Source organism: Psittacula echo (assembly GCF_963264785.1).
Source record: "Psittacula echo genome assembly, chromosome: 15".
Classification (NCBI taxonomy): domain Eukaryota; kingdom Metazoa; phylum Chordata; class Aves; order Psittaciformes; family Psittacidae; genus Psittacula; species Psittacula echo.
Window position 1 is genome coordinate 7,448,100 of NC_137751.1, and position 22,874 is coordinate 7,470,973.

General features: G+C 41.9%; 1 protein-coding gene across 1 annotated transcript; it reads left to right on the forward strand.

The window, feature by feature from the left end:
• Positions 1–795: 795 nt before the first annotated feature.
• Positions 796–21,796, forward strand: ITGAE (integrin subunit alpha E; the record flags this gene model as incomplete). The annotated part of the gene is made up of 26 exons (XM_080629801.1): positions 796–913; positions 3,765–3,879; positions 4,758–4,855; positions 5,192–5,262; positions 5,802–5,919; positions 6,546–6,686; positions 7,041–7,162; positions 7,804–7,955; positions 8,541–8,691; positions 9,145–9,280; positions 9,871–9,984; positions 10,243–10,364; positions 12,081–12,232; positions 12,644–12,797; positions 13,296–13,446; positions 13,530–13,597; positions 14,050–14,185; positions 15,193–15,323; positions 15,816–15,956; positions 16,912–17,133; positions 17,546–17,676; positions 18,447–18,580; positions 18,695–18,843; positions 19,304–19,432; positions 21,358–21,493; positions 21,779–21,796. 25 exons carry the CDS (start codon positions 796–798, stop codon positions 21,382–21,384), a joined length of 3,183 nt encoding a protein of 1,060 aa, XP_080485927.1. The 3' UTR covers positions 21,385–21,493; positions 21,779–21,796.
• Positions 21,797–22,874: the final 1,078 nt, after the last annotated feature.

The following is a 22,874-nucleotide window of genomic DNA, read 5'->3' on the forward strand; positions in this document are numbered from 1 at the left end:
TTGGGAAATTTACAGTTTCTGGGCAAAGAGAACTCTCTCTGAAGTGGCTTTCCCCTTCCCCGCCCCTAAAGGATTTGCCATGCAGTTAGTTGATTCTTCTGATTCCTCAGCAGTTGCTACTTCAGCTCACTTAGCACATGTAATAACAACACACTGCATCTGAGTAAGACTTGTTACACAGAGCTCTGATAGTAGAAACTATGTGGGAGTAGTTCTGTGAGAGTCTGGTCCAGCCGAGGGTGAGCAGTACAGAGAACCAAAGGCTCAGTAGAAAACTAAGACTTGTTGGTAGAGGGGAGAAGAGACGTGCAGAATCCCTTGAAGTACCCTGGCCATCCAGCCATGAAATGTCAAAGCCATAAAATGACACCAACAATGTACAAAATAAAAGAGAAACACCAAGTGCTCTGTGTGTGTGTGTGTGGTGGGATCTCTTGCATTAAAAAATTACTGTGAAGGGCACCTGAGAGCTGACATCTCTCTTAAATCCCTGCTGTGAGTTCATGTGAGACAGTTTGCACATTTCAATGTGATGCGGCACATCCATGTAGCAGGCACCAAAGGACAAGGTGGCCAGTACAAACATAGACCCTCACAGCTTTTCCCGACAGATCCTGTGTATTCTAAAAGTATTGATGGACAGAAATGGAGCCACTGCTAAAAATGACCTTTCAGGAACATAAGTTTACCTTTCAGCAGGTCTTTGCATCTGAAGTTTTATTACAGTGTCACTGGTGTACGCCTTGAAACCTCAGTTAGGAAATCCACAACAGAGTCACTTTTTCTCAGTGAGACATGCAGATCTGGAGAAGCATCAGAGGAAGAGAGCAGCTTTTGCCCGGTATCTCCACTCCTTCCTTCACCTTAAAGCTGGGAACAATGAGGTTGCTCCTGTATCTACTCTTCCTAATGAGTGAGTCTTATCTCTGTATTTATTTTATATATTAGAAAATGAAAGTCTTAGTCTGGAAATAATTTCTGGAGACTCAGATTGGTCCCTTAATGTGAGCCAATGAAATTATTCTTATGTAGAAAGTTCAGGATGTTTGAACTTGTATGGAAGGTCCTTAGTTTGCAATGTGTTTTTCTATGATTCATACTTTTGAGTGGAGAGAGTTTTATAGGTCATCTTTAGTGGGAGGAAAGTGGCTGGTAGGTTAGAGTAGAATGTAGGTGACGTTTCTTAATATTCTTCCCTTTCTAGTATAATTTTAGATACACCCTGGATTAAGCAGTTTTGGGATTGTTGATCTCCTTAACAAGATCTCTAGAGTATGTAGGGTTTTCTGGAAGAAAATATAGAGACTTTTGCTTGGGAATAAGTTTATGTAAAGTAAAGCATAGGTATGAATTAGAGGGCACATTTCCTGAGTCAGAGCCCGTACCCACATCATGTCCTGTAGCCTTGTGAGGATGCTTCTGCTATGGATTAGTCTTTAGTTACTTACTCCAGAAAGGGCCTTACACTGCTACTGCATTACCTCAAGCAATGGACAACAGCACTGGGGATGCTACTGGCTGCTCTTCCAGCCACTCCACAAAGAAATACTGGTTTGATTCTATGATAAAATTTCTGTTTGTCTGTTTCCCTTTTCAAAAGACTCAATGCCTACTCTATACCTACTCCACCTGTATGGAAAGAATATTATCCTTTAAGTATTAATTCTGTGCCCTTGACCACCTCACAGACTTCATGACAAGCTTTATATTTCTGCTTTGGGGACAAAATTGTTATTAATTTTATCCTTTTAATGAGATGCCCATCACAGTTCTCTGTAGCTTGCTTTGCTGTGATTTTAGATTTAACATCAAGATTTATGCTCTACTGTTTTCATTATTTGGGCTTGTCTTCTCCGTGTCGTATGACGATGTATTATTTCTGCTAATGTCTTTGTTCTCCTGTTTGTTATTATGGGAAGTAGCTTCCAGCTTTGTAAACATATAAATCCTTAATGGATATGCCTGCAGAAGTTACTGATGTTTTTTCAAATCTGGATGTTTCTTGATTTGGTTTTCACAAAGTTAAGGTGAGATCATTGCTGGAGCCTTTTGTCCTTGTGAGCTTCTGCAGATCTTTAATATTGCTCTTCTCTAGCAACCTATTTTGGTGGTTTTTTTTTTGCATTTGTGGGTTTTACCAATGAAAGCAGCAGAGCAGAAAAAGGTAGTTGGTGGGTCTCAGTTACGTTCTCAGAATGACTCTAATAGACTTGTGCTGGGCATCTAAATTCCATAGATAATTTGTCTGTATAGCTGGCTAACTGGGAACACGCCTTTCTTTTTTTTCTTAGTTTAAGTCTAATGCACTTAATTTCAATGAGTAAAGTGCTAAAACCCTCTTGGTCATCTCTGTTGGAAACCCCAGTGAGCGGGGAGTTGGATCGAAAAGTTCAGGTAACTCAGCTTTGCAGGATGGCAGCAGCAGAGCTGATGCAGAGTTAGAGCAGCCTCTGATTTCCAGGCCAAACACCACATAATTCCAATACAGGAATATTCTCAACAGTAAGGTCCGCTCCCTGGCCATCGGTTCTTTTTGTTGCCTGCTTGAGAATTGTCCCTTATGTCAAACACAGTTGAACTTTTCAGGTTGCTTGTTAGTTGTATCCGGAATTCTGGTTTTGTTTTAAAGGAGGTTTGCTGGAAGCCTGTGTAAACGTATGGTATTGTTGGGATGATTCTCTTCCAGTGGAAACACACACTGGAGAATCTCTGGGTTAATTTAGGCTTTCTAACTGGTAAAGTGGGGTTTGCAAAGCAAGGTGGGAATCCAGGATGGTCTGCCTGTGCTCTGAAAGGGATGCCTGAAGTGTGGGACATTTCAGAAAGCAGAAGCAAAGACTTTCACTTCATAGTATTTGCATGTTTAATGTCATTGCTCCAATTGTGGTTACTTCTTCTTTCACCCGTGCTTTCAGAGCCAGGCTGGGAAATGACATGGAGTTGATTCTGAGTGAAATTAGAATCAGGAAAGACTCTAGATGGACACAAGGACAGCATTTGACCTCTTGTAGTACATCAGGTATTATACTCAAAATGCTGGACTGCATGTTTAAATGCAGGCTTAACCTACAGCTTCTGCAGTCAGAGTCCGGGCATCCAGAGCAAGGATTTTAGGCTGGAGTAACCTGTAAAATTCAGATTATGTACTTTAGTTCTGGCTTCAAACAGGAACAGAATGTGATCGGAGTCGCTTGAGCTTGTTCCTGAGATTAGTGTGAAGTTCCCAAAGTTGTCATGTGATTGACAAGAGGTCTGGTGATACAGCATGGATCAGTGCTTGAATTTACAGAACTCACCATAGTAGCTTGCTTTCCGTGCATCCTACTTTGTGACATTTCCAGTCTGTCACCCAGGTTCAAGTATATTTCTCTCCCCAGCTTGTGCGTTTACTGATGTTGACACACTTAGAGAAATCAAGGGCAGAGGTGCAAGCAGCAGTGAACAACTGCACAAGCCCTGGGGTTTTGTTTCCTCGTAGGAGGAAAACCCAGGTTTGTGAGCTTCAGCTAGTACAAATGTTCTGTGGCATCCAAGATGGACTTTCATAACAGAACAACAGGACTTGCATTATCTTATTTTTCAGTAGGCTGGGCAAAAAAATACTTTGTTAATCTAAATCAATGAAATTTCCATAGCTTGGCATCTCCCTCTGCCAACTGCCTCTGCTGCCGTGGTGGGCAGGTGTCAGGGAGAGCTGGCTCAGGAGCCTGTTAACTGTGTCTCTGCAGATCACAGTATGCGCTCATTTATTTCTTTGTTTTCAGTGGTCAAGTCCTTGAGGAGCTTTAATGTTGACACTGGCAAGACATGGATCACACCACACACAGCCTCTTTGTTGTGGCCCTCTGTTCTTCAGCACTGGGATGGAAACACAGCCATGTAAGGAATAGACTTAAAGAAAAACACACCCACACTTCCCATGTCTTTATGAATGAGTGTTGCCTCAGGTCATGTAGCTTCTCACTTTCTACAGCTGTTAGCACAGGTTGCTCTGTCTGGGACCCAGAATTGTTCCTTAGTTCTCAGGGGCTGATGAGTGGTGTTAAGAGCTTCGTTGGTGTGAAGTGTACACTTCTCCCCTCACCCACACCCAAGTCGTGGCTCTGTTCAGAAAGGATGTCTGCTTATTTAACCAAATGGCAGAAACATGCGGCTGGGTTTTTTGCAAGATTTCCTGGCATGTTGCATCATTGCTGGGACTGCAGCAGTTAGAGCACCCACCAGCTATGAAGAGTTATGTTGTGAGGTTGGTCTGAAGACCATAAAGAGTTGGAAACTGCTGTATTTGAAACTATTTGGTCTGTAGAGGAAGTGAAATGCATGACTAGGTCAGTGAACAGAAGCCAACCACAAGTGGTTCCTGTAGAGATAACCTATATTATGCTGAGCAGATTGCTCAGGCTGTGTAGCAGGCAGTGTATTTTAAATTTCAGAGTAAATAAACTTTTCTACCCGTTGAGCAGAAATTGGCTGACTTAAAGAGCAGTCTCCATTTCATACAGCAGTGCTGCCGTTTCCTACATGATGGGTGGACTTTCTTGCTGCACTTCTGGCCTCCCTTTATCTCCAGTATTCTATGGGCAAGTCACTTCCAGACCTCTTCCTTAATCTGGGATAGCTCTCCTGAATTCAGATACTGTTCAGATAATGGGAAGGATGATGATTTGTAGGAAGAAATAAGTGTTTTCATGTTAATGCCTGATTCAGCTCAAATCTGCTGCCTTCCCTCTTTTCCACCTTTTATTCTCATTCCACAGGATTTTGGCTACTTCCTCGGTAGACAAGGGGCTGGGCAGGCTGAGGAAGTGCACCATTTTGCAGGAGGAGATCCAGTGCCAGGAGATACCTCTGCGAGGTATGCTTCCCCTTCCCAATACTTGCTTTGCCATAGGGATGAGGAGGTGCACAGGCTGGGTGCTCCAGAGAGAACTGGGCACACTGCTAAGTCACATAGGCTTAAATCCTCACCTAAATTCTGTTGAAACACAAGGCAATGTTTCTTGTTTCCAGTACCTTCATTACTGTCACAGTTGCTGAAAACATTAACCCTGAGTCCTTCTAGGACAGCAGATACAGCTGACCTCAGTAGTTGTAGTCTTTCTCCGTGTTTATTCTATTTGCCCAAGGCTGACAAGTACTGTATCCATTTCAGTTCTGTTCTTTATTCATTCAATCATTCATTCAATTTCAGGAAATATTAAAGGCTCCAAAAACGTCCAGGATGGTGGCATAGCTATTGACAGGAATTCAGATTGGATCCTGGTAAGGGAATGAAAATATCCTTGGCTGAGAACAGCTGTATTTTTCCAAAATGCTGTGTATTTTTGCTGGGAAATGCAAATGAACAAAATGAGCAGACATTAACATAAGGACAAAGGCTAAAAGCCCTTGGTTAGATGCTGGCTGGTTAGAAAGCCAGATGGTGCATTGCCAGCCAGGATGGAAAACTGAGAAGGGCCCTTCTCATCAGCTGAGGGCTGCAAAGGACCTTATACTTAACCGCAGCCACCCCCACTCATAGCAAAAGGGAGGATTGGTAAGAGGAGGCTTAGGAGAGACACCAGTTTGGAGGCTAACGCCTCAGTCCGGTTAGCCCTGAGTCCCAATCTTTGCCTCAGCTCAGGGCTGGAGCCCTGGGTAACCTCATGTGGCAGGAGTCACTTCAGGGAAGGTGCTTTTCTACTCCCACTAGGCTTCCAATGCTGTGCAGGGGATGCTGAATATTTGCCATATGGCGTCTTCAATCATCCTCTGCCTACAGCTTTGCTCCTCATTCATTGCCTTTTCCTGTTGCCCCACAGGCTTGCCTGCAGAAGAAGCACCACCGAGCCTTCACTACCACCGAAGACATGAATGGAGTCTGCACTCTGCTCACCACCGACTTGCACAGCACAGCCTTCCTCAACCTCACCAAGATGGGTATAGGAGCAAAGCCAGTGCTGTGCCTTTGCAGGGGGACAGAAATAACAGCCCGAGGCTCTGCTCTAACAGCAGGGGCCTTCTGAGTTCCTAACGTACTGTCCACTGGGAGAGACCTAGAGCTGGATTTTAACATGTATTATAGTGACTTCAACAGGGTTATAACGTTCAGCCTTGCAGATTAGCACATAGGCAGCAGGGAGCTCCTGTTGTGATGTCCACGCATCCAAAACATCCAGCTCTTAAGCCAGAATTTAGAAAAGCATTGACATTCTCAGTGGATGGATATGACAGACATCCACTGGGATCTTTAAAGTGCCTGAGCATCAAAGATGGTTCCTTCCAACTGAACTGGGCATTTAATCAAGAGAGCAGAGAGGTGGTCTGATTGTCCAGCCTTGCTCTGCTTCTTGCTGTCACAGCAAAGAAGCTGAGAAGTTTCAATTAGACACCTAGATGGTCTCATTCCATATTCAGTTGCCTAACTGCTGTTAACAGTCTGACCCTCAGGTCTTTTGCAAGTCTGGGACCCCAGGTGGAAATAGCTCTTGAGTTTAAGGTGTGTTTATTAGAAGAGAATTTTCAAAGGTAGAGTGTGTTTTTTTCTTGCTTTTTAAATTCTTTAGTTGAGACCAAATTAAAAAGCATTCAAAGTAAAACCAGCAACAAGAAGATTACTGACAGCAGCAGCTCTGTCAGCACAGACATCACCAGCAGTGCTTGTGGTGAGCTCTTTGGTAGCACACGAAACAACTCTATGTGCAAAGGTAGGTACCGAACAGGTACAAATATTAATTCCTTCTCTATTAGCTGAGTTTAAAGCAGCTTGCATGCATCTGGTGGGAGAGAGCTGGGGAGGGAAAAGATTGAGGTTTTGAAGGTTATCTGTAATGGTAAATTTCAATCATTGTTACAATCATCCTTAACTGAGATTTTGAAAAATAAAACCTGTCACTACAGTGTAGACCATATCAGCTCGACCTGCTTTTAAAATGGCTGGATGGTGTAGTAGTCAAATTTTTGGTTATTTAATACTATGTGAATGTTCTTGAACCCTTGTTAAATGTTGGGCTGTTCAGATATCCCTTCAAATGTCCTTTTGTATTTAACTGCATTGACAGAAGAGGGAACAGAGATTGCTGTCATTCTGGCTGGATCAGAGAACACAAAGCCAGACGATTTCCAAAATGCCAAGACCTCTGTCCTCAATCTGATGAAGTCAATGTGGCAGAAATGTGCAAAGGTGCGTGAACCTCCTCAGGGTTTCATAATCTGATAGGATGGATCAGAGCTCTAGTGAAGAATGGAAAGTCTCCTAGTTCATATAATTATTGCTTTTTAAACTTCACGTTGATGCTGGTAATAATTCTACATATTCTAATGCAAGAGTTAAATGTTAGTGAGCCAAGGAGGAGGTGTAGCTAAAGAGGGAAGTGGAAGAGCTAGGAGTGGATTTTCATGCCAGAAGCATGCTTAGATATTTTACCAGGCAAAACTCTCAGGGCACCTTGAACCACGACATGCAAAACTAAGGAGTATGGTGTATCAGCTATTACTTTAAATGATTTAAATAAATCTGGGGACAAAGTGAGGCTGAGCCATATGCTCACAAAAGGTCTAGCCAGATAAATACAGGAACTTCAGACAGAGAAATCACTGTGTTGAGCCAAAGGAAATAAAGTCAGTTCCTGGAGCTGATCCAAAAGGGATCACCAGAATACAAATGTGTGATGGAGACAGAGGGATAAAGACAATATACCTATTACTTGCAATATATGCTTTTTTGTGTTTGTGCAGTAGAGTTTGGGACTAAACTTGGCATTCTGAGGGTCTTAGGGGTACTGCCTTAGATCTTGTCTAACCACTGCCATCTGCTTTCTCCAGATCAGGTTTGCTGTGGTGCAGGATGGAGCACAGATCCAAACTGAACTGAGCCTGCAAGAGAGCTGCAACAGACTAACTGCTTTCTTCAAAGTCAGGAACATCAAGCAGCAGAGCTCACAGACTGACATCGCAGCCACACTGCAGCATGTGTTGTGAGTTCATGTGGCTCAGGAAACTCCAGGAACACTCAAGTGATTCCTTGTTTCATGTGCATCAGTGCAGCCTCCCACGTCTCCTCTCTACTCTTCTTTATCTCACACTCTCAAAACCTTCACTTTTCCAATGCTTCTCTTAGTGACAGGCTCTGGCAGCTGAGGCCTGTAAATGAGTAATTGCCAAGAGGCAAGGTGTGAAATCCTTTCTGGCTGACACAGGGGCTTCAGAATGAAAATTCAGTCCCTCAGGTGTTGCTTTAAGCAGGTGCATTCCCATCTGCACCGATCTGCTGCATCTCTGAGAGTCATGCTTTCCCTCCTGACTCCATTTTCCTCTCAGTAGCATGACTCTAACAATACTGACCCACATGTGCTATTTGTGAAAGTGCTCATGAAGTCAGAGCTACCTGCTGTGGGCAGCCAGTGTCCCTAGAAAGCATAAATCCTGGTGCATGTTTGCCTTGCACATCTCTGCTCCTGTGGGCTGAGAGCTCAGTGAACATCAGCACCCTGCTATCAACATTTCTAGCTCTGCAGACATGGCTTGTCCCATTAAATACCTCTTGGCTTCTTTTTCCACAGGGATAAAGTCTTCAAAAGCCATGACTCCAGCCAAACTGTTAACACGATAATCATTGTCATGGCATCTGGGCAAGTGCTTCTGGAAAACCATAGGTTGAGAAATGTGATGAACTCCTTGGACATGACTAGGGTCAAACTCTATGCTCCTGGGGTGAGTGGGAAGCACCATCAAAGTCATACTTTTTTGCATCAAAGCACATATATAAGGGAGTGATGTTTCCATCCATCCCATGTGTCTGCTTTTATGCTTTAGCAGTGGGTGAAAGAAAAAGTAGCCATGCATTAGACTTGCAGGATGTCCAGTCTGGCTTATGCATTTCACTCAGGCCTCTATCGTCTTGATGTCAGAGAGCTTATTTTGAAGGAGTTAAGGAATATATCCTAGAAACAAAAGTGTTTCAGTTGGGTATGTCTTGTGCCTCTAGAGCTTTTATTATTATTTTTTTCTTTGCAAATAAGGGAATCTAGGATCAGGGTTGCTTTACCAAGCTTTCAGAAAACTCCCTCCTGTTAAGAGCTTTAAAGTTTTTAATGGCAATTTGGGAATTTGCTGGTTTTTTGGTCTGTGTATGAAATGTATTCAATCTCCCTGTCTTCTCCCTAGATTGGAGAGTTCATAAGCAACCAGTGGGTCCCAGAAGAGCTGCAGACAGTTAGTGGGGACAGGTTCATTCTGTCCACACATGAAGATTTTGACAGCTTCCTTTCAGAGCTGGAGAGAGAGACTCTGAGAGATTCAGGTAGAAGAAATCCCACTCCTGACATATCTATGCTCTTTGTACCTTATAGAGTGGATCTGTAATAGGGGGTAGTTTCATTGCTCAAGGAATGTAAATTCATATACAGATCTTACCTGTTCTGGTAATCATTTGCCCAGCAGCAGCAAGTTGCAGTTGATTTCTATTACACTACTAACAGTCCTCCTCAGACAGACAGCCAGGCGGACAAGAGGATCATATTTGGCATCTGTGACCTGCAGCCATAACATCAGTACAGAGAGAGGTGCTTTGCCATACATTCACCGCAGGCTCAGAGTTTCTGTTAAATTACTGCCCTTCTGGATGTGCTCAGAGCAGTTTATTTCTGTTGAACTGTAGCTGCAGCTTTAAGATGCAGTCCTGATCCCCACAGTCTTCAAAACTCCCAAGTATTTCCATAGTACCTGTAGTCTTGCACCTGAACACAATATTGACTGCAGGGATGAGGAAGAGTTCAGTTGCCAGGCAGCAAGGAGCAGGAACACCGCATAGGCAGTAATGCAAGGGTTTACTTCACCTGTTGCTTTCTCTCCCACCCTGTCATCTTTGTTCAAACTTGTTTCCTAATTCAGCTGAAAATACTCCAGCTGAAGCACCAGGGCACAGAAAACCTAATAACAGTGGTGACAGCAGGCTCCCTTCCTGGATGGAGGAGGATGAAGAGGAGGAGGAGGAAGATGGCTTGCGTACGTGATGAAGTATCTTCTAACAGAATTTTGCCAGGGACTGTCATGGGCTGACAAAGTATGGGGAGTTGCTGTACCATGAGCTGCCAGATCTGAGATGTAGGTCATGCTGAAATGACAGCTGAGCAGTCTTGGTGCAGTTCAGTTGCTTATTTGAGTGAGATGACTTACGTGTTGATCAATAACACTGCATAAAGAACTTGGCTCTGTCCAAGACTGCTGATTGCCGCCTTCTCATTCCTTTACTTTCCTGGGCAGCTTCTGGAACTGAGATTGCTTTTGTCCTGGATGGATCAGGGAGCATTGAGCCTGAAGATTTTGAGAGAGCAAAAGGATTCATCCATAAGATGATGAAAACACTGTATGAGAAGTGCTTTCAGGTACTCTCCACTCTCTTTCTTTAGCAGGCTAGAGAATGTGCTGTGCTTTAAGCTGCTTTTCACCAGAACTTGCAACTGCACAGGTTTGTTTCTATTAGGATGGAAAAGCACTTCTGTGACTGGCAGGTATTCTTACAATAATTTTGCTTACATCTCAGCAGTACATTCCCAGTCTTGATCCCAGTAACACTGTTGATATAGTAAGTCTAATTTGTATGCTCAGAAATCCCTAGCTCTGCTATGCTGCCCATCTCTGCTTTCTTGTAAGGTGACAGTCATGACTCTCCTCGGGTGTCCTGTCTCTATTCCTATATTGTAATATCTATACCTGCAATCACAGAAGCACCAGTTAAGATTGCTTCTTCAGCCAGGTACCTTACCAGTCTTGTTAACTCCAGTTACATATTCTGCGTGAAGGTACTCTGCTGCTTCCTCTTGTGAGGCTGAGAAATGCCATCCACACACCAACTTTAGGAAAGCCTCTATTTCTCAAATGCTTCAAATGACAGCATATTCTAGAGTGCAAATACAAAATGAAGAAATGGTCTCATTCTCCAGACTGTCTTTGTTAATCAGAGCATCATGGCATAGGAGTACTCCGAGGAAAGGCAATGTGCAGCAGGAAGCAATGAAGGAACAATTCATAGAATCATAGAATAGAATCATAGAATAGTTAGGGTTGGAAAGGACCTTAAGATCATCCAGTTCCAACCCCCCTGCCATGGGCAGGGATACCCCACACTAAACCATGCCACCCAAGGCCTCATCCAACCTGGCCTTGAACACTGCCAAGAATGGAGCATTCACAGCCTTCCTGGGCAACCCATTCCAGTGCCTCACCACCCTAACAGTAAAGAATTTCTTCCTTATGTCCAATCTAAACGTCCCCTGTTTAAGTTTTAACCCGTTACCCCTTGTCCTGTCACTACAGTCCCTGATGAAGAGTCCATCCCCAGCATCCCTGTAGGCCCCCTTCAGATACTGGAAGGCTGCTCTGAGGTCTCCACGCAGCCTTCTCTTCTCCAGGCTGAACAGCCCCAACTTTCTCAGCCTATCTTCATACAGGAGGTGCTCCAGTCCCGTGATCATCCTCGTGGTCCTCCTCTGGACTTGTTCCAACAGTTTTTATGTTGAGGACACCAGAACTGCACACAATACTCCAAGTGAGGTCTCATGAGAGCAGAGCAGAGGGGCAGGATCACCTCCTTTGACCTGCTGGTCACGCTCCTCTTGATGCAGCCCAGGATACGGTTGGCTTTTTGGGCTGTGAGTGCACACTGCCAGCTCATGTTCATTTTCTCATCGACCAACACCCCCAAGTCCTTCTCTGCAGAGCTTCTCTGAATCTCTTCTCTGCCCAACCTGTAGCTGTGCCTGGGATTGCTCCGACCCAGGTAATTCAGTAATATCACAGACAATCTCCTCTGCAGCCTGCACGTGGGCCAAACAGAGCAGGAAAATGCAAGGACTTAAATCAGTGTTTCCCAAAACAATTTTTCCCTCTGAACTGATAGTGATTTGGTTTTCCTCAGCTATAACATACTTACAACAATCTCTGTGTCTGCAGTAGACATACTTAAAAGCCACTTTCTCCAGAAAAAAATCTTCTTTTCTGCATAGTCTGGCTAATATTTCTGTTGGGATTTCTGGGCTAGTTATTGCAGAGATGAATCAACAGTAGTCACGAGCAGATGCTTATCTGCTGCTTCCTTCCAGTGTAATTTTGCAGTGGTGCAGTATGGGTTTGAAATCAGAACTGAGTTTGACCTGCGAGAAAACTGGGATCCTCATGCCACCCTCCAGAAAGTACTTGATATTGTGCAGGTGTGCAATGTGACAAAAACAGCATCTGCCATGCAGCATGTCCTGTAAGTAACAAAAGAGCACAAGAAATTAAGCGGATGAATTTCTGGGGCATTTCATGAGTCAGGGAGAGGGATATCTATGGACATTCAGGTCCTGAAAGCAGTGGTCCATCCTGGAAGCATTCAGGTCCATCTGGCAGTGGTTGAATGGCAGGCAGTGGTTCCTATGCCATGTTTTAGAGGGTTATAGAAGTCAGCTGTTGGTGCTTAATTCTTAGTGGGGGGGCATTCAGGAAGCAATAGAAAGAGAGACAACCCCGAGCAGTTTTAAGATGTGTGAATATGAAAGAAATCCTCTTGCCTCCTTCTTGTGACTGTTAGTTGCAAGTGCATAATTCAACAGGACTCTTCCTTCTATCCCAAGGAGGGAAGCTTCAACTTTCATCCCAAATTCCTTGTTTTGATGTTTTCCAGGGATTCTATCTTCACTGAAAGTCATGGGTCCCACAAGGATGCAGCCAAGGTCATGATTGTGCTTACAGATGGGGAAATACTCCTGGATGAAATGAACTTGACAGCTGTCATAAATTCACCCAAAATGGCAGGAATCAAGCGTTATGCCATTGGGGTAGGTTGGGAATGTACTTGGAGCATATTTGCCTTCTATTTCTTGGTAGCACCAGGGGCAGACAAAAGGAGAAATCAGCAAATTAGCCTGTGTGTTTGTTTGTCAACAAGGCTTTGTCCTGAAGTCTGAAGTTTAGTTTCAGACCTGCTCTATATCTCCTCAAATAATATTCCTGCTATTTCTTATCATTCTTTCAGAACAAGAAAATGTTCAATTTTGTGATGTCTTGTAATTAGTTGATTTCCAAAATTAATTGTTGGATACAGAATAAGCATATAACTGAATATAGCACCAGCCAGTTACATGAAGATGTTCATAATGGTTTGGCTCCCAGAGACAGAGGCTGTCCAGTTCATTGGTTTCTAAAGCAATTGCTATTCCTGGGTTTACACATAGTGACTGAAGCTGAGGTTTTTCCACAAACTGTTGACGGAATTAGGTGGGGGTAAGGAGCCTCTAAAGGCTGCTTCTTTTGTTTGATTTGCATCTTTTCTGCAGGTGGGAGATGCCTTCAAAAAACCAAAGGCCCTGAATGAATTGCGGCTGATTGCCTCTGGTCCAGATGACACTAATGTATTTCAGGTGACCAATTATTCAGCATTAGATGGGCTGATTTCAACCCTGCAGCAGAGTATTATTGGTATAGAAGGTAAATAGCAAACTTTCTATTTCACTACTACCTTTTGAGACATAAGGAGAAAGTAGTTTACCCTGTTTCTGCTGCATCCTCAGGTACACAGGGTGATGCTCTGGAATATGAACTTGCACAAGCTGGTTTCAATGTGCAGATCTTGGATAAGGTAAGTATTCTGCATTTAACCCTGCTAAATGGTTGTATGCTGTGCCGCTGTGATATTTGTAAGGTTTCAGAAGGTCTCCCACAAGAAACTATGGTGATACAAAAGTGTGAGACCCATGTAGTGAAACCTTCTTCGCAAGCCACTGCTTGCTTTGAATGCATCAGATAAGCAAAAATATCACTTTTATACAGTCTGTAAGTAGGAATGGGACTTATCTTTTGACTCCTGCTCTAACCACTGCATCCTTTTTATTCCACTGGGCAAAAGAGCTATCTCCAGTTGATAGCTTTCATTTTGCTAGCAGAAATCGAAGCTACCAATTGGATCTCCAATGTGCAAGTCAGGGAGTTCAGGAGCCAGAAAACATTGCTCCATACTAAATTGCTTTGCAGAGTGCTAGAGGCAATTGCTCCGTGTTCATCTCTTCTAATTTGCTAATGTTGCTTCTGCAGCAAGTCTTAATCTTTGGTGCAGTGGGGGCCTTTGACTGGTCTGGTGGAATTCTGCTGTATGATCTGGCAACTAAGACTGCTGTTTTCCTGAATGAATCTAAAGAAGAAGCCCAACAAGCAAAATACAGTTACCTAGGTAATAGGTTTACCACTCTCTGAGATCAAGTGACAACCTGACTGCAGTTTTGCTTAGTTTATTGGTGTTTAGTGCAGTGTGGCAATAATGACAATACGTACTTGATGAAGGCCACCTCCTGCCGCATCATCCTGGATTTTCAGTGTTTTCTGTAGTGGGGAGATCGATTCTGATGAAAACACTCTCTGCCTCCTTGTTTTGGGGAAGATACAACTTGTTTTCTCCTATGAGTTATGACGCCTTGTGGTACTACTCTGTTAACACATGCCATTTGTTTTCACTGTGCAAGAATACTTGCAATGAGGGGCATTTTTAGAGCTAATAAATATTTCACTTAATGCGAGTGCCTGGAAAAGAAATAGCTTGTGAATCCATACTGTTCTTGTCTTGGTGACAAATAAAGCCTTGCTTATTCCCCCCAGTGCTTTGTAGCCTCATGATCCCTGTATCTCCTGACTGCAGCCTTGGCCATAAAGCCTTACGAAGTAATATGAGGTGCTGTGGACTTGTTTGTGTCGGGATAATCCCTCTCCCGTTACCTCCGTGTTACAGAAGCCCCATAAAGATCTCTTTTTGCTTTCTAGACAGAGTATAGTATATTCTTCACTTCTGTGAAGGGTGATAAACTTTCCAGCTTGCAGGCGTAATAACTGAAACCAAAAAAGTGTGGATGATGGATAATCATGCAGGAACTGTGACAAATGCTAAGAAAAGTCATCAAGAGTTCAAGCATATTTTTCAGGACAGTAATTTATTCAATTACCCTAAGAGCTGCTAAGGCAGCTTTGCTGTCAGAAAAGTTGCCTGCTATTTCCTAATCAATATTTTTATGAGATGCTGTGTAATCAAAACTATGGGCTCCAACAGTTAGATTATGGTGTGAATTCTTGGATCTCATTGAATATATAGGTCTATGTCTCAGACCGAACTCTGTGGGTTTTTTCCTTCAGGCATAGAGTATGGTACTGATAACGTATGCTTTTTTTGTTCTTGTGTGAATGTACCAGGGTACAGCGTGGCAGTGGCACACACAGAATATGGACCTTTGTACGTGGCTGGAGCTCCACGGCACAGCATGAGCGGGAAGGTGTTGGTCTTTCAGGATGGCCACTTAAAACAAACCCTGCAAGGAGAACAGGTATTGGGCTTCACTCACCAGGGTCTGGTAGGCTGGACACATCTGTCTGCTCAAACAGAGCTGCATTTTCTCCTCCAGACACACTTGGATTTAGCCAGATGTATATTACAGCGTCTTTGTTCATAATGCTTTGGGAACAGCAGAAGAAATCATGAAATTTGGAAAAAGACTGGGAAAAAAATTAGCTAAATGGGGTGTGCTATATTTATGTCCTGTCCTCATGGTTCATGGGGAGAGAGGTCGTCAGCTGTGGTACTCTTTTTTTCCTCTGTCAAATTGTTGAATAATGATTTTGTTACTGCTAATCTGGTTATAGGATCTGTCCCTGAGGATGGCTGTAATAAAATAAATAATAGGAAATGATCCACATATAAGTAGATATGTGTTGTTTTGTTCTAAAAATTGCCTTACTGCTGCAAAGGACACTAATTCTACAATGCTATATATAGAGAATTCCAGTGAAAGAGCTGCTTGTCTTTTTCTGGAGCACAGGTTGGATCTTATTTTGGATCTGAGCTCTGCTCAGTTGATGTGAACCGTGATGGGGTGACAGATCTTCTCCTTGTTGGAGCTCCATTTTACCACATTCGAGGGGAAGAAGGAAGAGTTTACGTTTATCGCCTGGAGACAGAGGTAAAAACACTGGTAGCGTAAACACTCCATGTTGGGGATTTTCCAACCATGCCTAAGTAGTGACAAATAAAACATTCCTCCTTTGTGCTCTCACTGAATGTGCTCTCCCTGTATGGTAGAGGACTGCAGGCTGAAGCCAGCAGGCCTGTCTTAATCATTAGAATATAAAAGAGAAGTAATAAGAAATAAAACCAATCTATGCCTAAGGTATATACTTATCACAGTGTGATGATATCATGCCTTTAGCCTGTACAAAGGCAATCTGTTGGTGCAGACCTTGCTCTGCCAAGCAGTGTTCCTTGTGATGCTTGCAATAAACATGTGCATGGGTAGCTGCTAAAACTTTGCTTCCTGGGACTTGTGGAAAACAAAATGTTTTGTGAGCCTAACTACAGGATCTGTTACATTATATACAGGATATAAGTTAATTGTGTCATTTCGAATGAAATGTGAACTTTAACAGTAGACCAGCAGAAAACACTCTTTGGTGCTCTGCTAAAATTGGCTCAAGGCATGTACAGGATGGCTGGAAGCAGAAAAGAACAGTCCGGGCATGACGGAATTCAAATAACGTGCACCCTCTTGTGGCTTACTCCTGTAATAGGGCGGAGGAGAAGGGATGCTTTCCGTTATGAAACAAGTCCGGGACCAACCCAATCTGCTACTGATTTAAGAAAAGACAGGGCTTCAGTGTGTCTGCTTGAGTAGGGCTGTCCAGAGACACTGCTTCTGTGTGAGAATTTGTATGCTCTCAAGGCAGAAGGATCAATCTTCTGTCCCAAGAATCAGCTGGTATCTTGAACTTAATGTATTGTTTAGGACTTCATTGTTCACCTTTAAGAATTATTAATGTGCACTAAAATGTTAGTGTGCAGTAAGATTATTTCTTTTTTAATGTAAGAGCTACTGATGCTGCATTTGCTATAAATGGATTTCCTTCTTGGATGTTTTTCAGACTGGATCATTCACCTTGAAAGAACACTTAAATGTGCAGGTGACCTCTCCTTTTGCAAGGTTTGGGTTTACTGTGGCCAGCATTGGAGACATCAATGGGGATGGATATGAAGATATTGCAGTTGGAGCCCCCCTTGAAGATCAGCTTTCAAACTCTTCCTCTTTTGGCAGCATTTACATCTTTAATGGGGATAAAGACAAGATCAAGAGCTCTTTTTCTCAAGTACGTGTCTTGTTGGGAATTGGCTCCAGTGCAGCTTGAGAGGGAGAAGCTTGTGGTTTTGTAGCATGAGGCTGGGAAGATGGACTTCCACATGTCATTTGCATTTATGGGTGAGAAATTTGCAGATGTCAGATGGTTTATGTGACTCAATAGGTTTCTGCAGCAGAGCTGCTCCTTAACTGTAATTACTCACCTGTCTGCTCAGGCAGAGGAGCTGGGTTCAGGTGCTGGCTGTAGAACAGCACAGCCTTTTGCAAGCCTGCCTGTCCCTTACAGGCCGTTCGGAGTTAGTCTTTTGCATCTCAAGCATGTTATAAAACCCTCCTCATAGCAGCCTCCTGAAAAGAAGTGTATTTTCCCAAGGACAGGAGAGAGTTCATGACTTATATTCGTTGATGTTTCCCCCTTTTAGAGAGTAAAAGCCTCTGAAATTTCTTCAGGACTCCAGTATTTTGGACAATCCGTTGATGGTGGCTTTGATTTCACTAATGATGGTCTCCAAGATATCACAGTAGGATCACTGGAGAACGTGATTGTGCTACGGTAGGTAGTAAGTTCTATTTTTTAGTGTGCTGAAGAAATGCTTCAAAGACAAATTTAGAACCTGTGTTCCAAGCAGTGTAATGATTCTATTTTTAATTCAGTGCCAGAGGGACATAAAAAATATTTCCCAGTGCTAGAAATCATAAAATGTAAAGCCTTTAGCTCAGGTTGCAAAGGCTTTTCCCTTTGTATGTGTAAAGCTTTGAACAAGCATGAGATCGTGAACATGAAATGATTAACACAGATCTAGGTCTACGGAGACCTTGATGTCTGCAGTTCAGTACTGATAATGTAAGTCATTTAGGCAAAAAAGATCATTTCTTTACATTACATTACACTTACATACCTCATTTTCAATCAGGTATCTGGTAACTGAGTGACCTGTGCAGTTCACAAAGAGTAAGACATGGCAGACAGATTTGATTTTGTTCTTGCATTTTATGTTTGAAAACAAATGAGAATTTGAACCCCTAGATATAATGTGTTTACCTAATGGAAACATAAACAGCATGTTTTATTCTGAAACTCTAGGCATACTGGTGTATTTTGGCTGTCTGCTCCTTCAGACTCTTGGGATTTTGTGTGTTCTGAACATTCCCAGCAGAAACTGGAACTTCTGTAAATAAGCAGCCTGGTCCAGGTGAAATACCATGGAAATACTGAGCAGTTCTTACTCTTGCTGCCAGGCTTTCTTCAAACATTTTTCCTGTAATATTTCAGTTCAGAGACTTCTGTTTGATTCTGTTCCTTATGTGTTCTTTACTGACCAGATCAAGACCAGTTGTCCACTTTCTCACTAGCATGAGATTCAACCCTGACAGAATCCTCGCTTTCCAAAATAACAGCCTTGTTATGGCAGAGCTGTGTTTCAATGCAATCTCAGCTCTACCAGTGTCTCAACAAGGTAATGAATGGGAATTGTGTTCAGATTGAAGTCTACAGTCCTATGACTGTCCTTGGAAACTTGGCACCGAGGACAATTTCTGGTACATCTAACAGGATTTTTAAAATCTTGCAGGTTTTTCACAGTTGTACATTTTCTACACTGTGGACTTAGATGTGAAAATGGCAAAGAGGAGAGTACAGTTTGAAGATCAGAACACCACAACAAGTGGAAAGCTGTTGGTCAGCGAGCACATGTGCTCTGAACTGCAGCTTTACCCACTGGTAGGTGATGTTGGTCAGATTTCCCACAGAAAGAAGGGTTGAGAGGGTAGGATTTCATAACAGAATCTGCGTGATGATGAGCCTTGAAATGTGAAAGTACTACAGTGGGGTGGGTTTTCTCAGTGTTAGACTTGCTGAGCATGTTTTACAGCTGAGGCAGGAGATGTAGAATTGTAGGAGAGGCATGGAGCTGTGCAGAATTAAAGCAAACATAAGGAAACTGTTTTCCACAATGCATAACTGAATCACTGAACACATTATCCAGGGGATGTTATGGGAGCCAAATGTCTAAAGTGATGTAAGATTCCACTGGTACCTATTAAACACAGTGGCCCTAAGAAAACGTCTGAGCTAGAAGGTCCCTAAATATGACAGAAGCTGAAACAGAGATGACATGTGAACACATCTGCATTTTAATGCCCAGATATTTTTTCAACTTCTTGTTTTTCCTTTCTTGTAGCCATGTGACTTTGACTGTTTTTCCAGTGTTTTTCTGAGAGTTAAACATGAGGTCTTGAACGAAAATGATCACATGGAGTTTGCTGTCCCTGTGCTGGATAGATACCAGCCATCAGAAATGCATTTTCAGGTAAAAAACCAAAACAGTATTAAAGAGCTTGTCTTGCTTTACTTTTGACCACTTTTGACTTTCTCCTGTGCCTCTGTATAAAATGAGATTAGATGCTACTTGTGAAGGCAGGTAGTCTGTGTGTTTTGTGAAGTACTTCTCAGATACTGAGCTCTCCGTTGAAACTTATATTAAGACTTGTTATTTGAATGGTGTATTTGGTAGCAACAACTATACAGTTGCCTAATGCATAATTTTAAATTCCACTTAATTCTAAATTAACTTTCTAATTTTAAAACACATTCAGATTGTATTTATAATTTTTAGTTTTAGTTGTTTGTTTCAAGTCAATATTTAGGAGGCTGCAAACTTCTAATAACCTCAAAGTTAAGTCTGATATCCTGTCTCCTCTCTTGCCCTTTAGTAGCCGCATTCCTACAAGCTAATCTGGCTCTTTTTCATGGTTTCTCTGAAATCCAAATCACAGCTTGTGAACAAATTGCATAAAGCTCTGTAAAGAGGCAGCTTTTTGCTACGTAATAAGAGTCTTTACCATCATTCAATATTGTATTAGCTGCCCATAAACAAAGGACAGAGATGTTAGGAAAACATTTAGCACTGAGCAATAATGAACACTACTTACTATAGTTACAATGCTCTTAGGGATTATGATGTTGATGGTACATTAATTTCCTAATAATTCATGAGATTCTGGACTGTTGGTCAGCATTGCTTAGTGCTTAGGCACACAACATCCAATTATTAATTCTCCAGAAACATCAGCCACAGACGGATTTTTCTTGGTGAATAAAACTATTGCTAAAGAAAGTAACCTCATGTCTACAGAATAGTGTGGCTGTAAAATGGCACAGCATATGAATATATTTATTCAAGGAAAACATATAATCCCTGGAAAATAGATTAGTATTATTGCCCTGTAGCAATCCAGAGGTAAACAAGTGGCATTTCTTTAACAAGACCTTGACCCTAGTGAAGACTTTTCATGCTGTTGCTAATGAACCTTGTCCTGGGAGTTGAATTACAAAACATCATCAATGATTTAGTGCTGGAGGGTGTTTTTTTTCCAGCTTCTCCTTGATGGAGGTCATGGGAATTTTGGTTGCCATAGGATGTATGTTTATATGTAGATATTCTGAATCTGCTACCTTAGAAAAATTAGGGCTGTTTAACTTGCTCTGTGTTTGCTTTCAGTTGCCTTACAAGGAGGACTGCAACAAGACCATCTGTGCTGCTCAGTTAACTTTGACAACTGAGATTCAGTGAGTCATAGTTATTGCATTGTCCAGATTTTGCATTTATCGTTCATATAAAGTGGCATCTTTGTGCTTAATATGTTTTCTTTAAATTCTCAGGCAAGATTTGCTGTCCTTTTTACATTGCCTTCCATTCAGTTTATCCTTTCCCTAGCATCACATTCACACAGTGTTGTAACTTCACATCTCCATGGGTGTTGCTGGGCTGTTCTAGGAAATTTTAGAGGACAGACCAAGGTTTAAGCAACTCTGGTCATCATAAAATCACAATTCTGATTTTTAATTGTGAACACGTGACACTGTTTTAGGCTGATGCACAGCATAGCACTACAACAGATAGCTCCTCAGTTCACACAGCCTTACACAAAATGGTAGCTTTACTGCATGGTAAAAATTTACCCTGGAGATTGACTGAAAAGGCAATCAAGCAGAACAATATTTGAAATCTATCTGGATATAAAACATATTATAAAACGTTACATAAAGTAACTGCCTTCGAAATTAAGAAGGAAGCATTTTCCTACACACCCTGAAGAATATTGAATAATTGGGCTATTGCATTATCCTGTGTGTGAATGCATCTGGAGAGAGTAATTATCAGAACAGTCAGGCCTCTTATTAATAACAACCCTTAGAAATTACATGTGATCTCATTTTTCTGTCTGCTTCTAGAAAGGAATTAGTGGTGGGCTACACTAAAGAAGTGAGCATGAAGGTTTCACTAATGAACAGCGGAGATAACTCATACATGACAACTATGGTCTTGAATTACCCCAAAACGTTGCATTTTAAGAAGGTGACATTTGAGGTAAGATTATAGAACAACTCCTCAGCTAGCAGCAGACTGCTTAAAGAAAACCCAGCATAGACCACTATTAATTTACTACCTAAATAAAACTTTATGTGAGTTACAGGGAAGGGAAGGAGCATTTCAGTTGGTAGGACTGAATACTGCATTTATCTGATTTAATACTCCTAAGCTTTTATTGGCCTATTTGTACTTAATTAATTTTATGGGAGCAGGCACAGACTGAGTTGAAATTCCCAGTGTGTTTTTATTCAACATTAAAGAGTATTCCTATTCTGTTGGCAGCCATCCTCTCCTGCTGTTCACTGTGGCCAACCAGTACCATTAACTTCTGCAGTCTTTTCCTGTAACTGCAGAATTGGGTATCCAGTGTTCAAGAAGACAACTGTAAGTAGAGATCATTATTTTCAGTTTTTCCATACCTCTAAATGATACTTTGAGTAGCTGCTCTTGCATTCTCTGTCTCCACAAATAGACCAGAGTTGCCATTCTTTCTAATTCAGCTTATGGCTGGTATGCATTTTCTGAAGGTAAGAGATAGCCTTCATATTCCTGCACTTTATTTAATGTCTAATTTCTCCAGAAGGAAACTATGAACAGAAAATACATTAGCCCTCATGTTTTAACTGTACCCTGGAGAGTTAAAAAGTATTTACAGGGTAATTGATATTTTATTGTCTTTTTTTCCCCTCAAAATAGGCAGATTTTTCAGTGATTTGGCAACTAGAGGAAAGCATATTCCAAAATAAGTCTTCAATCACTGTGAATATCACAAAGTGAGTACTGCTATTTTCACCACAAAATACATGATGAACTAGAAAGGATATATCAGAATTCCTACTCAGTGTCCATACTATTTATCAGTCACAAAACTATACTTTTCAACCTTCTAAGGCATTTGGAGCTATGTGAAAAATTTTTCCTTCCCTTATGAAAATCTTAACTTTGCTCATACTTCATTATTTCAGTGAAAGATGGAGCACCCTTTAAGGTCCTTAAGTGTAGCATGTATTTAAAAGCTTGTGTGTTCTAGCATCCTCCCACCTTAGCAGAAAGAACAGATAATTAAAATACATAATCCAGCTCTGTTCCAAGAAAAGCTTTCACTCCAAATGATGGGGATGAAAACATAGGTTTAAGGCATTTTTCTTAATTAGGGGCTATCTAATGGGTGGAAGTTACCATTCAGATTCCTTTCTTGTCACCTTCCTACCTTTAAAATGTATGAGGACTGACTGATACACAGCATTTTTTTAAACAGAGAGAGTCTTTAAAAAGGAAATGAGAACTCACCTCTGGCAGCTGTACTTCCTTGCAAGCACAGTTGAAGCCAAAGGGTTCTATATTAATTTAATGTCCAGTTTTGTGAGGGGTAGAGGCT